At 42.5% G+C, this 18,124-nt stretch overlaps 1 protein-coding gene across 1 annotated transcript in view; it reads right to left on the bottom strand.

Annotated features, from left to right (window-relative positions):
* Plxna2 (plexin A2) overlaps window positions 1-18,124 on the bottom strand; it is a 194,176-nt gene that overhangs the window by 56,265 nt on the left and 119,787 nt on the right. Inside the window, exons 5-9 of the mRNA XM_021173227.3 lie at window positions 14,060-14,160; window positions 10,861-10,984; window positions 9,344-9,497; window positions 8,657-8,753; window positions 6,359-6,473 (exon numbers count right to left, since the gene is read on the bottom strand). Coding sequence (XP_021028886.1) covers window positions 6,359-6,473; window positions 8,657-8,753; window positions 9,344-9,497; window positions 10,861-10,984; window positions 14,060-14,160 — 591 coding nt within the window. The remainder of the gene's footprint in view (window positions 1-6,358; window positions 6,474-8,656; window positions 8,754-9,343; window positions 9,498-10,860; window positions 10,985-14,059; window positions 14,161-18,124) is intronic.

The raw sequence follows: 18,124 nt of genomic DNA, 5'->3' as shown, positions 1-18,124 counted from the left end.
CATTGTTTGCAGGAGAGTGATTGTAAAGGAGAAGATAAAGCAATAGACATAAGAATTTTGAAGTTTCTTTTTAGTTCCAACTTTGGAGGTTGGTAAGAAATAAGGGAAACTTGAGAAGCAATTTGATTCTCAAGCTGGGACTACAATTGGTAGTCTGTAGCCATGGTTTCTGGAGCTCCATAATTACCTTACAGGCACAGACCTATCTATGGGGGAGCATGGCCATTTATACAGAGCTAGAGCCAGAATTTCCTATTGAGACCTGTCTGGAAGGACTAGGAAGACTTCCAGGGTAAGCTTGGCCACTCCTGGATACCAGTCACTGCATAGGAAGACTCTAGAAAACAGGTTTTCTGAGAGGGCAGGATCATAAGGAATCCCAAAACAGATGGGTCCCAGTTTAGGAGCCAGTTGCTCAAGCTGCCGACTCATAAACCTGCTCCTAACTGCTCTATTGCTTTCATCCCCTGCAGGCACTTTTGACAGAGTCTTTCACAGATTTATATCCAGGAAACCTAGGAAACCCAGGTATACCTCTGAAAAGAAGCATATCCATCCAGCAGCTGAAAATCCGGCTAGAATCTAACAGGCTAAACTTTATGATAGAAATAAGTCTAATGTGTAATGGTATGTGTGTGTGTGTGTGTGTGTGTGTGTATGTGTTTATATGTATGTATGTGTGTATGTGTATGTATATATGTGTGTGCATGTGTATAAGTATGCATGTGTGTACAGACTTAAAGGCAGACACACATATAGATAGATGTTGATTGATTGATTCAAATTTTGAATCAATTGCTGTAAAAAGTTCTTGTTTCTCTAATGAGTTCAGAGAACAAATTTAAATTTCAGGAGGCCTACAATCTTATTATTTATTTTATATATGTGAATTCACTGTCACTTTCTTCAGACACACCAGAAGAGGGCATCAGATCCCATTACAGATGGTTGTGAGCCACCATGTGGTTTCTGGGAATTGAACTCAGAACCTTTGGAAGAGCAGTCAGTGCTCTTAACTACTGAGCCATCTCTCTAGCCTTAGGTCTAGAATCTTAAAGATATGCTTTTGGAAGTATGATGTCTACAGTCAGCAAAGAAGACTATAGCATCCTTTATAGCTTTGAGGACAAAAATTCTCCCCATATTTGGCCCTCAGTAGCCATGAATTCCACCTGCCAAGGACAAAAGATATTTGGAAAACAAAAGTTATACATATAGTAGATACACATAGGGTCCCCACTGTGATATCTTCTCAAATAAAGAAAACAGCTACTCATACTACACTGACATAGAGTGATTGGTTCTGAGTCACCTAGAGACCATTTAAGGTAGAAGACAAGCTGTGTATGCTTTTATGAAAATATCACACTGTTTAAAGAGAAGGAACTTGGAATCTGTAAAGGTTCTGGAACCAGTCCATGTCCTCTATGGCTGTGGAGTGATAACTGAATATGCTCATATGTGCTAATGTGTATCCATCTTAGAGGATGGCAAGTCATGGGCAGGAGTTGTTCATGAGTCATATATTTTCAAAGAACAGTCTAGAATTTTAGAAAACTCTGTGCTCTTTTAGGCTTTTAAAAACTAGTTTTAAAGATGATGAATAGGCTCTTCCCTAATGCCTAAACATGCTCAAGATTGACCTAGTAGCAAGAGGATGCATTGGACATTGTTCATTTGGCAGTGGCTCTGGGTCCACGTAGAAAAGGACTTTTATTCTATTCCCAGTGTAAAGGAAAGAAGTGGTTGGTGTTCCAAGTTCACAATCTGCATCTTTGTAAGCAGATCAGATTCACACCTGGTCTGTGAGATGGATCCATGAGGTCATGAGTGAAGGACAGGAGTTTGGATAGAAATAGCCTTGGTGAGACAAAGGGCAGACTCAGAAGAACTGACAGCCAAGAACTCTCAGGGTTGCTGGAAAGTCAATACAGCTGGGGCTTGGAAAGGTCATAGATCCTATCTAAAGCCATTCCCATGCCACTTGTTTTTACACACACACACACACACACACACACACACACACACACACACGCAAAATCATAGGATGAAATGAGAAAGTGAAAGAGGAAGGGAGAGGAAAACAGAGAGGGAGGAGGAGAGCAAGGAGAGAGGGAAAGAGAGAGAATGATGTTTTTGTCCTAAGAACAAGAAGGCCAATAACCATAAATATCATTTTTGTAGATATAAAGATGTTCGTCAAAGTTGGTCAAATACTGCAGATTTCCCAACAACAACCTTAGGTCGTTTTATCTCCTCTTAATACTCCACATTGCAGTCAAGCCTTTTCAGCAGGTGTTTCAGTTTAAATGAAGGTGATCAGATGTCCTGTGTGAGAACACCCCAGGGTCCTGTAAGAGCCAGCGAGACTGCCTTGATGCCCATTCACTTTGGTTGGGATTCCCCTAATTCAGTGCTGAGGACTTGTTGGTCCTCTAAAGGACTTCTTCCATGTGGAAATGGCATTATCTTCACCCACTGGACTTCAAAGAGTGAGAGCAGCTAGCTTCCTGGTAAGCTAATCGGATTTATTTGGTTCTCTCTTCCCCTTGGGATGGGTGTAAAAAAGATATTTATGTATCTACATCTCACTAGGCCTGTGTCAGCTGCGGGGGTAGATGAGCCTTCAAGGCTAGCAGCAGTTCATATTCCTGTACACTACCTGCTAACACCATGTTGCTGGGAAATAGCCTGTCAGAAAGCTAAGGGGCTCTAACTGAGGGAGGGTGTAGAGAAGATGAAGCTCAGCACCTTCAAAGAGATTGAGAGATGGTCTGGATGAAGTTCTGCTTCTTCATGTACAAAATGGAGTCAGCCATACCTGACAACTAGATTAACAAAGGAGGGATATGCAATGATTGTGTGGTAACAAGCTGTTTTAACAACTGTTAATATGATTGTTGTGTATTTCTTGGCTAGGTACAAATGTAGCAGAGTCAGGAGATTTAAGCTTATTCAAAACCATTTTGGCTGAGTTCTCACATCCTTATTTCTTTGACCAACAATCAGGAATATTCAGCCTCAGTTCTGTCTGTCACAAAATCAGCTTAATAATAGTGAAGACTAAAAGAAATTTATTCACAAACAAGGTAACATACACATGAAAATATGCAGTAGATGTAAGCTAGTGTACTCCTATTGCAGAATTGCATGTGCTTTGGCCCAGCTTGTCAGTTTTTCCTTGTCAGGCTTAAGCATAGATTTGGCTCAGCAGCTTCTGGAAGGATGTGGATAGATGAAACTTTGAAGTATAGTCCTTCTAACTCTTTCATGGGAAGTATTTCCATTTTTGGAGATAGATTTGTGGTGGTCCAGCCACAACTGAGCTTTCATGACCAACAGCAAGACTTTAGACCAAAGCCATGCCTACAAGCATAACCATGACCACAGAGACCAATATGCTCACAGGTCCCAATTATCTGAGAGAGCAAACAAATCAGATTTTCCTGGATGCTTAATTTCCCATAGCTCTGGGAAATATTTCCAAGCTGTTGGCCTCTTGGTTACTATAGATGTCAAATAAGAGTTAAGTGAAACTGCATTCAGTTTAGAGAGTCAACTGAAATGCCATCTGTCAGTGGTTCTCATTCTTTAGCTTCATCTGGGATAGCACCCATGAACTTGAATTTCTAGCAAGTTTGCAGGTGATGCTGATGACACACTCCTGGGAAGGCACACTGAGAACTGTGCCACAGGTGCAGAACTATGAACACATGAGGCGTGACTGTTGCAGTGTTGCTAATCGGTGGTGCTAATTGGCGGTGCTAATCAGTGATACATTGCCTCTACCAAGTATACATGAAATTTTGCCTCTACCAAGTATGCATGAAATTTTGATTCAAAGTTGGAGGAGGGGCTTGAAGGAACTGGTAAAAAGATATCCTAGTAACCCTAGAAAGATATCTAAGGGATTTACAGTCTCTAAAACAACTTTACCCAAACTGTGCACATGCACTTTTCTTATTCTTTGAACTTTGGGGAATGAGGTTCCCTAAAGCAGAGCTTTGAATAGAAAAAAATCTGATCCTGTAAGCCACTGACTAGGAAGAAATGTGTTGTCAGCTGTGGCTAAAAGATTCAGTTGTATTTTAGGACTTTGAGAAAGAGGCCCTAGCCACTGTGCTAGGAAACTACACTCCACTTCCTTTGCTGAGGCAAGCCAGCAGCTGGATGGATTCTGGGCTTCACTCACAGACTCCATTTAGTTCTAGTGTTGTGCCAACAGCCAGCATGCAATGAGGGCAAGAGAGCATCTGCCCTCTGATGGGGACATGGGAAGAAGATGGAGAGAAGAGGGCAAGGCACCCAAGGCACGGATACTAAAAAATGAAAGTTAGATTGATCAGGGGACCTAAGTCTGCATTTGCCCCCAAGGTCTTTTGCTGATCATTTAATCATGAGTAGCAGGGAAGCAGTTCTCTGGACTTTCAAATCTCTCACTTGCTACTCAAGAGGAACTATGCTTCAGTGAAGGGGTGAAGGGGGCTATGCCTGCTTCCAATTATTCTTCTGGGGCTCAGTCCTCAGTCCTCCCCATCATAGTTTATTTGTCTTGCTCCCTATGACAATCGGCTTGCCCTTGCTCCAGCTGCAGGTCACCCTCAGTCTTGGCTCTGGATTTCTATCTGCCTGTAGGGCAGCCTCCAGAGACAGAGTTGCTCTTTGTCCTGATTTGCACCAGCTTCTTCCTGGGTTCCAGCTTTCCTCTTCCAGTGTACGAAGGAACTTCATAACTTCAGTAGCCACAGTGAAGGTTGCTTTCTGAAGACAGTGATTACTAACCTTCCACTGCCTAGCCCTTAGCTCTTCTGTAGTGGCTTGCTCCCCATGGCCATCTTTTCATTGGCTCCTAGGCTGTGTTAGCTCCTGCTCCAAACCTTCTGCACTTAAACCCCTATCCCAAGTAGGCTAGCTTCAAACTCCTGAAGAATCTCAGACCTGGAATTAATTCCCAGGATCCATTAAGATCAATGTAGCATTTTGGCATGCCCAATGACTAGAAAAGAATCTTTTCTAGATTGTCCCAGGGACTGGATATCTGGCTCTATTATTTTGAGGCAGGTGTGGGTGGGTCTGTCTTAAATACTAGTTATGGTGTCATCTATCTGTTCCTCTCAATTCAGACAGACTACTTATACTTTTTAAAAACTTCGTATAATACAGATCATTTCAGAAAGGGTGAGCTGTTGAGTGTCAGGTATATCTGTTTTCAAGGTCTACTTTATGGTTAGCCATACAAGCAACCAGCACAACTGTGAAAATTGGGAGAACCAAGAAATTCATTTTAGAATACCATTGACAAGTAGCAGTCCCCATTACTTACATTTAGTACGGAGGTCACTCACTGTTCACCATTTTCCCCATGTGTGCATTCTACAAACATTCACTGATAAAGGATTAGGACTTAACAATAAGACGTGGCCTTTGCCTTCAAGCAGCTTCTAGTTCAATGCAGGAGGGAAATATATCTAGAAAGGCTATACTAGTATATGAGAATTCCACAGTCACTCCTTAATATCTGCAAGTTTTTCTAAAATACTGAAAAAAGTGCATGTGTGTGTGTGTGGGGGGGGGGTGTGAGTTGTGTGTACAAGGTCCTAATTGTCTAGTTCTAATTGGCTGCCCCTGGGCATGAAAAATAGACAAAAGAGAGGGAAATTGAGAAGCAGGCTTTATGGAGCTGAGGCATATTCGGGAATGTGAGAGACACAAGCTTTGTGAATAATTGGTATTAAGTGGAATATTCACAGCAAAGATGAACATGATATTTTACTGTATCAATGACAAAGACAGGTCCAACTTTAGGGAAGGAGCTTCAACTAGATAATATAATAGGACTTTTGGCAATGCTCGGTGCTTTTTGCTAGCTGGATTTCTTTCTGTCTCCAAGGCCACCCACCCAGTAATACATCAGAGTCAAAGAATCATTGAATTTTAGAGTTGGATGAAAAGTTGGCATGAAAAAAATGGTTGAGAGTGAATGTTCTATTGAAGCACAGTAAGTCTACAGCCAAGCAAAGAGCTAGGCTCAAAGAATAGATAGCATTCATTACAGTCTCTCAGAGCATGGAGTCTATTTGTTGGGTATGCTTCCTCTGAGCTTTTAGTTTCAACTAGCAATCACCTTTACACTCTTGAATACAGTCTTAGTAGTCTAGCAGGTTTAGCCTCTTTTGGGGGCCTTCTGTTGCTACTTTATTGGACCTTATAGTATCATTTATTTATAACATGCAGAATCTCTGATAAGGTGACCAAAATAGGGCAGGACAAGAGATAGTTAAGCCACTAGACAGACCATTTAGGATGCAAGGAGACCGCTTTTTGGGGAATGTTGTCTTGCCACAGAGAATGTTCTTACCTCTGAAACATTGATCCTGCCTTCCTGGAAGGAACAGGTGGTGGGGTCATGTGTGCAGAGGTTACGGTACTTGCACCAATGGCAGCGGAAGGCGCTGTTAACACAGGACAGGCACCTGCATGGAGAGAACAAGAGGGTCAGCCATACAGGCCTGCCATGAAGGAAGGCTGTTATCTTTACATTCTCATATCACTCTTGGGAAGGTAAACTAGGGGACCATCTAGTACTGAGAATGTGGATTCTGCATCTGAGATGTTCATGGGGCCAGAAACTTAGCAATAAACTGGGACAACAGTGGGAATACTTTAACCTACAAAACAGTAGTGTGCTGGTTTATATTTTCAGGAATTTTGCAAACTAGAATTTTACTCTAAAGGACTGAAATTGACTATGGTCGAAGCATTGAAACCATGGAAATTTGTAAATACTATAAATTAAATTTCTAAAACTCTTATTGCTGGTAGTTAATGCCACTATACTATGAGTTATCAGTCAGAGCAGCTAGCTGAAAAAGCAGAGAGGCAGAGATCAGGCAGATCTGGTACTATGGATTCTGCTGCCAGCTCTGATGGCAACCTGAGTAAGCCACTCACTCTGTGGATTGACATTTCTTCATCAGTCTGTTCCAAAACATTCCTGTGTAGTCCTCAGGGTTGTTTGGTGTTGTGAGATAATATGGGAAATGTTTGGTTTTTTTTTTTTTTTTTCTAAAGAATGTTAAATGTGATCATTATTTCCAAGAAGTTAAATCACCTATTATTTCAACAACTTGAATAACATTTGACTATTAGCAATTTGGTTCACAGTGCTTGTGGTGTTTCTTTATTGTGTTACATTATTGAATGGTAACTTTGCCCCTTATCACTAGTGGCCCTAGCATGGAGAAATAACCAATACCTATGGCATATATGCTCTTCCCAGAGAGAGCACTTCTTTCTTTTTGAGCTCACCTGGAGGCTCTGTGTGTGTGCAGACCACTGTGATAGAAATATACTGAGAGCTCTGGTTTTCCTCTTCCTCGGTTTCTGTATTCAGAACTACACTAAGCTGTTATGAACAGAAATAAGTCTGCAATCTGGCGCCACCTGGTGGGGTTCTTATTAAGTCTGGGTGGTAGGGCTTCCATTCAGGGGTCTCAGGATAGTAAGACCAAGGATGAGGTGACTGTGCCCATACACACCCTAGAAAGGACTTTTTTTCTAGCCATGCACACCCAAGGTCAGTGATGTTCTAAAATCACTTTGTTTCTTGAGTTTGAGTCAATGCTATTTCATGTACTCCATCACTAATAGATTTTTGAGAATATATATGATTCAACAAGAAAAATACGAATGTAGTGTAGGTTAAAAGAAATGGTATTTGTTGGTTTCTAACCTGAGTCTTCTACTGTCTGATTTTATCACTTTCATTGGAACACTTACTGTCTAAGGGTCTCAGCTTACCATACTAAAAAAAGGAGGGGAACTGAACTTGATACTGTGACATTTAATAGAATGCCAGGAGTAGAGAAGGGTAAGATAATGTTGAGAAGTAAAATAGAATCCTGGCTGTCAAGGAAACTCTGCTAAAACTTGCTGCCTGTGACAGCATCTTCCTTGATATAGAAATACATCACTGAATGTGGTGACTTCACACTGGATTGCTGTCTCACAAACAATAGATTCTGTTACCACTGTCTTAGATTATGAAGGCTGACAGGTCCTCCCTCCAAAAAGTCTGTTCCCAAGCTGGGTTATCTGGGGGCTAAAATTTAGTGGGTTAGTGGTCGTTTTTATCTAGTTCTGTTGCAGTCTCCTTGCCCTGCCTTAGTTGCCTCTATCCATTTTCCACCCTTTGTTCCTTTTGTTCTGTCCTGCTCATAACATATATTAAGGAGGGATACGTTGCACACTGAAGTTAAAACCTCTTCTGCCTCTTCCAGCCCAGGCCTTCTCATTGGATACTGAGAAAGACTGCTTCTTAAGCCTGTTCTCCTTTGTGTGCATAGCAGACTCTTTCACACCCACTGCAATCCCTGCCTTCAAAGCCACTGCCAATTGGCTGAAGTGAAGACCTCTTTTTACAGCTTCTAGGTCAGGACCCTCTTCTTAACATCCTTGCTTCAGATGGTATACTAGGGTAGGGCCAAAGGAATGAAATTAGGGGCTGAGGTGAGTGACTGCCATTCAAATTAACATGTGCCAGCCCTGATAGAGAGACTTCAATGTTACTACTGAACAAGTCTTGCCCTAGAAGGAAGAAGTAGAACCCTATACCCACATCCAGACCCAGACAAGTCTTCTTTTGACACATGCTTACAGTTGGTGGGCACTGCAGTTATAGAACTTGAATTCGGTGCTGACAAAGATCTTTCCTGTCTCTTTGGATCTCAGCTGCAGCTCTAGGCCAAACCAGTCTGCAAGAGAAGACAGAGTGAGAGAACCTGGGGCCCAGTGGACACCCTGAGGGGAAGGCCATGTCATAGAGCCTCCTAGGATCACAGATAGTAGAGAAAGCCTGCCTGAACCTATTTTTCTCCCAGAGAATCTCAGTCTGTCCCTCAATAACAGATTCCATGAGTTCCTTGATTTAGTTAGGCATGATCAATTACTGAGAGAATTTCAGAATATTATCTCAAGAATCATTCAAACCAAGTTCTGTGGAGAAAGCTCAAAGCAATCTATTGCCCAAATCCCACCTGTTTCTAGAAAGAACAGGAAGTGGGCACAGTTCACATTATACATTTTCAGCCTAGGAGGAATGAACATTTTCCTCCTTTAATCTTACCTTGGGCATAGCTGTGTGTTTTCAAATTCAAACAAGATGCATAAACCATTATTAGCATCTGGTATGTGAATATTGGTCAGGTAGCTTCATGCCTATATTTGTGACTCCTAAGCCAATATTAGCATCTGGTATGTGAATATTGGTCAGGTAGCTTCACGTCTATATTTGTGACTCCTAAGCTCACCATGGCACCCATGGCTCTTTTGACATAATCCTTACCTTGATCCAGAGGGATGACAGGGACATCCTTGGGTCCAGGTGAGATGCAGATGACTTGACTCCCAGATACCTGTCCCTCCACCTCAGTCAGATTCCCAAAGGCACAAGCAATACCCTCAGAGAGGTTGGGAGCATCATTCACAACCAGGCTGAGCTGTGGGAGAAGCAAGAGCTCAGGAGAACCAGGAACCAGGCAAGGTTTTCTGTCGGGACCTATTGCTCAGGAACCTCCTTGATACAAAGAAGGGCACTGGTCTAATGATCTTCCATCTCTGACACTAAACAATTAGAATAACAAGTGGTTGTGTGTTGTATGGGGTCACTAGTCTTCATAAAGATTATTATTAGAAAGACTACTTCAATCTTGTCCAGCATTGGAAAGCACTTGGTGTTCAAGGAAGTTAGGAGATTTTTACCAACATTCTCAGACTCTGCTCTATGTGACTTGGAAATTAGTTGCAATGCACAGAGGGACCTGCAAATGAGTCATAAACTTAGGCCTTTACCACAGGCCTTAGCTTGAGCTCCTGGGAGTGTAAGTTTTACCAGGGTGGAGGCTGGCCAGGTATGGAGCTAGGCTGGTAGAAGAAAGTAGATCCTTGCCCTGGTTACCACTCAACCATTTATTTGGAAACTGTGTGCCCCAGAGTTTCTGCTCCTCTCTTTTCTCTGGCCCTTCTACTTTTCAGCAGTGCACTGGTGTGGGGCAGGAGGCTCACAAGATGCCCAGGGAATCAGAGAAGGTTCACTGATGGATAAATAATATCTACTATCCAGTCTAGAACAGCAGTTTCCAGCATCTCTAAGTTTGCAGGGTTTCACTGTTATGGTAAAAAATAGACTTTCTGAATTTGGAAAATGTTGTTTTGAACTCAAGCCACTTTTCAATTAGTTTGTCCTCAGCTCTCACAATAGGCACAGCTTCCCCTGATTGTTTCATTAGCATCACTGCAGCTAAAACGTCTTGGTGGGGGTATGAATGAACCAAAACTATAGAAGTTTCATTAGCTAATTAACATTCATGAAGCTCATAAAACCTTCACAATGAAAATGCAGTTATGGCCTAAGGACATGGAATATTTTGAGTTATACCTTGACAGGTGGTTATTTTATTATGTTTAATATCCTTTTTAAGCATACACTTTGAATGAGTCTCAGTCCTCTTTTAATCTCTTTTCTGCCTCTGCCAAGCACAGTGGCAAGCTAAGGCTTTCTTGAATAATTAACAGAAGACAGAAATCATACCATGTCCTAAGAATGTGCTGTATGATATCATAGATTTTTTTTTTGTAGCTAAATCCAAATTTCAGATTTACAAAACAGATTTGTGGATAATGAATTTGCAGAATGTGGTGACTATACCCTTTACAACAAGAGTTACCTAAGGGGAGTGTGTGTGTGTGTGTGTGTGTGTGTGTGTGTGTGTGTGTGTGATATTAGCACTGAAATCCTGATAGGTACATGCAGGTATAAAAGAAGTTTGCTCTGTGCTCCAGTCCTCCCTGCTGTGTACTCACCAGCCGGCTGTGATCTGACACAGAGATGCTGTTGGGGTGTACCTCAAGGCTCATGCACTGGCTGATACTGGCAGCAAATCGATTTGCTTCCCAGGCCCGTTGGCATTTGTCTCTTCGGGAGCACCTACATGAACACAGATTCATAAGAGGTCATGGCTCCACTGTCCCTGTGGTAAGAGTGTATTGCTGCCCCAGCACTATACATTGTTGCCTTGTGATGACTTTCACTGTATTCTCAGGTATCCACTGTCACATGTAGCTAATGTTATTTCACAGAAAGGGGTATTAATTCCAAGCCAAGATGCTGGTTAGGTATAAAGAACACCATGTGGAATGCTTAGGTAAGAAATTTGGGGTACTTGAGAAGGAGGGCTATGAACGTGAACCCTACAGCTAGAGTGTAAGTCTCTTATACCAGGCCTGTTAACTGCTAGCTAGGTCTCGCTGGTCTAGTTACTTAATCTTTCTCTTCTCTGTTTTCTCATCCTTAAAATTAGCAAGGATGATAATACCCTACTTTGTAAGGCTACTCTAAGAGTAAAGTCAGTAGTACTCAGAATGCAGCGTGGCATTTAGTGGATGTATCCTCATGCTAGCCCTTGAAATACTGAAATTAATAATAATGATGAATAACATTATCATTTACCCCAAAGGTGTTAACAGGCAAGGGTCTTTGTTGTGAGACAGGATGCATATGATGGTTTGCTGGATTAATAGTTCTTTAAGAGAAGAATACATGTTTTATTCAATGAGATATTCTACCTGTCACAAGCTATATTTTAAATGAATGTTTGTGTCATGAAATAATGCTTTAAGTCAGAGACAAATAAAGCAGGTATCCAGGGTTGCTTGTGTCAGAAAGCCCACATGTCCATTTCTTCTGAAATCAACTCTGGTTTCAAGGTCCTCATTCCATGGTGGCAGGTAAGTGAGGTGTTGCCTGAACTCAGAAGCTTGGGGCTACTACCTGCTGTGTCTTATGGGACAGGCTCAGGGCCAGTGTAGCTCCAAACCAAATAGCCACATAGTACAGTACTACGTAGTCAAACAGTATTTCCTACTCTGAGTACCCAAGCTCCTCCCCTCTTTCCTTCCAAGTACATAATGGATTCAAATGTGAGTGCTGTCAAAGGAAGAATTATGGGGGTTTAAGTGAATCCTTATGCTGGCTTTAAAGTGAGCTCTTGACTAGAGCCTTTATCTTATTGACTAACTGAAATGACTCTATTTGAAAAAAATCATACTATTTATGGCAACAACTCTAACAGAGATAAATAGTCTGGGAGACAATAACACTTGTAGGGGCAAACGATACAGAAGCGACAGGAGGGTTTCAAATCTTCTGGGACCCAGAGGTTCTGTTATCAGCCCTCTGCTTCAATCCTCTACTGCTTTAGAAGAGGCTGGCTTTCAGGCCTGAAGCTGAAGTTGCTGGGTCCTCATGGTCCTGCTAGCTGGGCAGTCTTGGGGGTAGGTGGGAGAAGAGTGCAAGAGGGTCTCCTGAAGATATGAATGCCAGGTAATGAGAAACCTGCATATAACAGGTGCAGCTCCTATCCCCAGGCAAGCTTGCTAGGTAGAATGGCTGGAAGGTGTGTACCCAGGGAGGTGGGGAAGATTCCCTGAAGACAAGTGAGGAGTTGAGTGAGCAGAGGAAATCTGGACTATCTTGATAGAGTTCCATCCTTCTAGAAGACACAGCTGACCTGGATCAGGAGAAGGATGAGGTTCTAGGGTAGTTGAGAGATGGGGTCATTACTGATCTAATAATAGGTGCTGATATAAGCTGGAGAAAATAAACAGTAACTCCAATCTGTAATTCTACTGCATTCTTTCTGTGTATGCAGAGTGTAACAGGCACTGAAGCCTGGAGAGAAAGGCAGGGAGGGAAGATGGGGCAGGATGTATGTACATGGGACAGGTGAATAACTACTGCAGAGTGTGAGGGTCTAAAGCCTGGGCATTTCTAAGTAGCTGTGAGTGAGGGTCTAAAGCCTGGGCATTTCTATGTAGCTTATTCTCTGTATTCTCAGAGAAAGAGCCTGCAGATTCTTGGGTCAGGCACACTGAAACGACGAATTTACCAGCTTTTCCATTCCTGGAGCAGAATTGCTGGCTCTGGCATCTTAACCCCCTGACTGACTTACATGATAACTTACTGTCCAGGTTTTGTTGATGTCACTTTTGTAACACTTTTTCAGAAGTCCCTTACCTCCAAAACCCAAGCAGGGACTCAATCCTTTGTTAGTGGGCATAAATCCAGTCCAGATTTTGCATCTGTTGGAGCCTCCCTTCCTCCCTCCCTCCAGAGCCCTCCCAACACCTGCTGCAGAGGCTGAAAGCCAAGAGCTATTGTGCAGGACCCTGAACTCTGGCCCTCTGCCTCCGCCTCCACCCCAGACCCAGCACATTTCATAGAAATGCTTTGCTAGCTGGCATGGCGCCATGGAGTTTCCATCACTATTGGGCAACAGAATCCCTAGCCAGGCTCCCGTTTTAGGGCTTTCACCCTTTTTCTCTTCCTCTGGGGCTCCTCGAATTAGGAAGTTTAAGTGTGATTTTGCATTTCTATTGAACTGTTGTTCAATGGTGGGGATGTATTTGAATAGGAATATGTGGCCAGTTGGATGCAGTGCAGACTTCTTGGAATCATGAAATAAAGAGGCCAGAAGGGTCCTCCCAAGGGTACAGAGACCTTAATAATTATTTTGATTTGTATTGCCTCTTCATTATTTCCAAAGCACTTATTATTTCATTTAGGTTTCACAGTTCACCTGTGAAATAGGCAAAGGAGAAATGGAAACCCAGAGTTGTCAGGGGACCCACCTAGGGTCACACAGCAGCAAGCTGGAGTGCAAATTCCAAGTTCTGGCATCCTACCATCTGGTCTGTAAGCCTTAGCCCAGCTTCTTGTCCTGACAATGCAAGAGGCTTTTGGAAGTTTTTGGATTCTACAGCTGCCCTGTGACTTTTCACAATCGCATGAGAACACAGTCATGTGGTTTTAAAGTTGCTGAGAGGATGAGCAAAGAACTGCATGCAGGAAGCAAATCCTGTGGCCTCTCACTGTCTTCCACATTGTCTCATTTATAATCTCTACTTTTCAAAAGAGGGAAATTCCTTTACTGTCCAGTCAACCACACCAGGAAACCCCCAGTCTTCTGCACGCTAGGACCACCTCTGAACACCACAAACTTACATGTTGTGCAGGGCACACCAGCCACAATGAGGATCCCCTGAGCTTAGACACTCTCCACAAGTTGTATACTGTTCACATGATTCAACAGGGACCCTGGTGACCTGGCAGAGAGAGGAAAAGAAACATGGGAAGGTCATGTTGTGACAAATTGAAGATGCATTTCAAAATTCTCTCCTTTATTCCCCCTAAGGTATTTCCATCTCATTGTGGGCAAGTCTGAAGAGGCTAACCCTAAACAGGAAGTATCTCAATGGTCGCTCCAGACTCTTTGATTTTACCAAGGGTAGAAAGAGAATCCTCCAGCCTATTGCTTCTTTCTATCAGTGTCTTTTCAAGAGCCTGACAAGTGTTGAAAATGGTTAATTCTGCTAAAAGGCTATTGAGTGGCACAAACTCATCTCTGAAGAGCTTTCAGCTGGGCTTGGGCTGAGACATCCTTCCTGCACTGCACACATGGGGTGGGGGAAGAAACTTTTCCCATGAAATAATATTCATAGCCAACCAAGTGTACCACCTGGATCCAATTATCCCATTCTCTGATGTCTGCATTCAGTTTCTCTAGTAAATCTCCCATTCTTTGGAAAGTCTGGCAAAATGGGAATCTCCACAGAGAAGAGCTGCCTGTTTGATTCTGCTTTGCCTGGTTAGTGGGAAATTGCAGATCAAGCCCCCCCCCCCTCTTGAAAACCCCCTTTTAAAAGCCTAGCTTTTGAAAGCCCTCCTGGTTTTCTGGAGGAGCTTGGGCAAGCTCCTGAGTAGGGTGCGTGTGGACACCACTCTCCTGCACCTGCCCAGCACATGTGACAACAAAGGCCAAGCAAAGGGCTAGAGGGTTGGAGTTTTCCATTTGACATATCTTAGGTGTCTGTTGCTGGCTGGGTAAGAGGCTTCTGAGTTGCAAACATGCATGCTGGGTTGGAAATACAAATTCATTTGCTAGGCCATAAAGGACTGTCACCTACTAGAAGTGTGAGCCCAGGTGAAAACGTGACCTGAAGCCAGCCCAGTGACAACATTCTGCTACTGGCAGGGAAATACAGATCTAAGGGGAGCATGTTCACAAAATCCTTTCCAGAGGATTAGCATGGATCTAACATGGTAAACTCAGGGGAAACTGAATGAATGCCAGTTCTGTGGCAGACTTGATGTTCAGCTATAGAGAATCCACCACAAATGGCACAGATTCAGCCAGCACAAAGTCCAACAGTTCACAGGAGTCCACAGTTCCCTAACTGAGATTTACTCTGTGTGTTGCTCAGATGAACATTGGTGTGAGCACTAAGTGCTGTGGGAGCTCAGATGAAGGACATTCAGGCTAATCTGTCAAGAATGTGGAGACAGAGGTTAAGGGTAAGTCTTCAAAGATGAGAATGTATCCAGCTGACCATGCTGGCACATGTCTGGAATTCTAGCACTTGAGTTTTGAGTGGGAGCTGAGATAGGAGTATTATACATAAGTTACCTAGCCTGTGCTACATAGTGAATTCCAGGCTAGTCTGGGCTACAAAGAAAAACTCAGTCTTATAAAAATAATAGAAATAGAAGGAGAAAGAGGAAGGGGAGAAGGAGGAAGAGGAGAAGGAAAAAGAGGATGATGAAAAGAAGAGTCACCAGATGGAAAGACCCAAAAGACTTTCCAAACTGAAGGATTATCATGGGCAAAAGTTACAGATAAGTTCATTCTAACTTGAACTTGTAGACTTGGAGAGGCAGTATGTCATTCTAGGCCTACCCACTCTTAGTACACTATAACACTTAATATAACTGAGTGACAGACATGCTGAGCCTTAAAAGTCAAACTTCCTTGATAAGGAAATACAATGTAGGGAAAATAAGCATAAAATCTGGAAATTCTGTTTAAAAAGTAGACACCTCAAGTGTAGGTTGTGAAATCATTGGTTTAAAAACCTCAAGCATAATATATCTGAGGGTTTAAGCTGATTGTAGATCAGTCTGATATGACCTGTTAGGGTGATGTAATAGGGAAAGAGGCTAATGATATCATGGACCACCGAAACAGATTTACAGTATCAGACAAGAAAGCTTGACATAACAAATTTAGGATTGTCTGATCTTCAATAGTCACTTTGTCTAAAATATACTACTCATCATGGTAATGAGTGGCAAGCAGGATGATATCCCTTTGGAGGCTGTGAAAGGGAATTTAGCCCTGAAAGAAGACTGTTATCCAAAAATTTTATCTGTGTTTACTCATATCTCCTTGAGACTATTTCTTTAAAATATTTAAAATAGTTGTATCTTTGTGTTTTTGTGTATGTATATGGTATATATGTGCATATGCTATATATTTATATGCATGCATATATGTGTATATGGCATATATGTGCATATGTTATACACACACATACATACACATGCACACACACACATATATATAGACACATACACACACATACACACACATGTATACGTGTGTGTGTGTGTGTGTGTGTCTGTAAATGCAGGCATGTATTTGCCATAGTGAACATGTGGTCAGGAGACAATTTCAGGCATCAGTCTTTGCTTCCTACCTTGTTTGCAACTGCTCATGTTGTTCACTAAGATATACAACAAGGTAGCTTGCCTGTGGGTTTCCAGGGTTTCTCCTAGAACTCCCTCTCTTCCCCTAGAATCCTGCTGAAGTAGCACTGGGATTCTAAACCATGTTACCAAGCTCAGCTTTATGTGAATTCTAGGGATCTGATCACAGATCCACATGCTTCTGCAGTAAATGCTTTTCCTATGGAGCTTTCCAGCTCAAGACTTCCACATCTGACAGCTGAAAAAAAACATCCAGTTATCACTACCAAAGAAAAACCCTTGAAACCTCCTCACAGTTGGCAACACCTACAAGAAGCACCTTTCTGACAGATGTCTCCTGGAGAAGTGGGTGCCAAGCCCAGGCAGGCCTCATGATTCTAAATCTCTCAGGATATCTGGGACTCCAGTGCTTTCTTTTTCTTTCCAATAGGTTTCTGTTGGCCTGCTCCAGTCTACTCTGCAAGGCCTAAGAGCATCAGTCCAGTGCCCATTCCCTTTCTTGGGTTTTGGGCTCCTTGTGAGTGATGTCTGCATCTGGCTGGAAATTAAAACAACTGTCTGCATTACATTCGGCCCGTCTGTCAAAACACAGCCCAGCTCTCAGCAGCTGGGAACGGGGGCCTTGAATGAAAGCAGTGTCTCTGGCAACAAAGCCCACTTTCATGCCAAGTGCCATGGAGATAGTGAAACCCTGTTCTTCTCCAAACATGAAACCAACAGCACAACTATTTTTCCTGTTTCCTGGGCCCTCCTGGTGTGACTTTTTTTTTTTTAAAGGCAGAGTAGAGTGAAACAGGAAACTTAGAAGGAGGGAGGGCTTGAGAACTTGCATTATTCTTTATGATCTACAAGCTAGGCACAAATCAGAGCAACAGCTGCCAGAGAGACTGGGAGGAGATCCTTACAGTAGGAAGCTCCCGTGGACCTGCCCTGTGTATACTGTCACATAACTTTAATTTCACCCATAAGCTAGTGCTTTTGGTCTGGTTCTCCATATGGTCTAGTAGTACACACTTCAGGAGAAAAAAAAACCAAACAAACAAGCAAACAAACAACCAGCATTAAAACAAAGCTATCACTTCAAACAATCCATGAGCTATCACAAGACCAAAGTGCTGTATTCTAGGGGTAACTTGAAAAAAGACAGAAGGAATTCTGGGAGAAGAAAGACATTGGTGTCTTCACTATCTAATATGACCATCACTAGCCCTGTGTGCCTTTTGAATATTTGAGAGTGCTAGTCCAAACTGAGGTGTACTATGAATATCTAATGTATACTGATCCTGAAGATTTGGTAAAGAAAAAAAGCAAACATCACACTAGGAGTTTGATATTGACATCTCCAAAAGTTAATGTTTTGCATATATTAGGTTAAATGAGATATTTTACTGTTTGAAATGTAGCTACTAGGAAAGTGGCAACCAAGCCTGAAGTTTCTGTCTGTGGCCAACATTTGGTTTGTCTGCCTGTGCCACCAGGGGGATTTTGTGTAAGTCTTGGCATGGCCTGGGTCCTTCAGGATGA

Source organism: Mus caroli, unplaced genomic scaffold (assembly GCF_978045245.1).
Source record: "Mus caroli unplaced genomic scaffold, Mus_caroli_1 scaffold_1, whole genome shotgun sequence".
Taxonomy (NCBI): domain Eukaryota; kingdom Metazoa; phylum Chordata; class Mammalia; order Rodentia; family Muridae; genus Mus; species Mus caroli.
The sequence above is the reverse complement of the archived record's forward strand: the minus strand, read 5'-3'. Positions and strand labels throughout refer to the sequence as shown.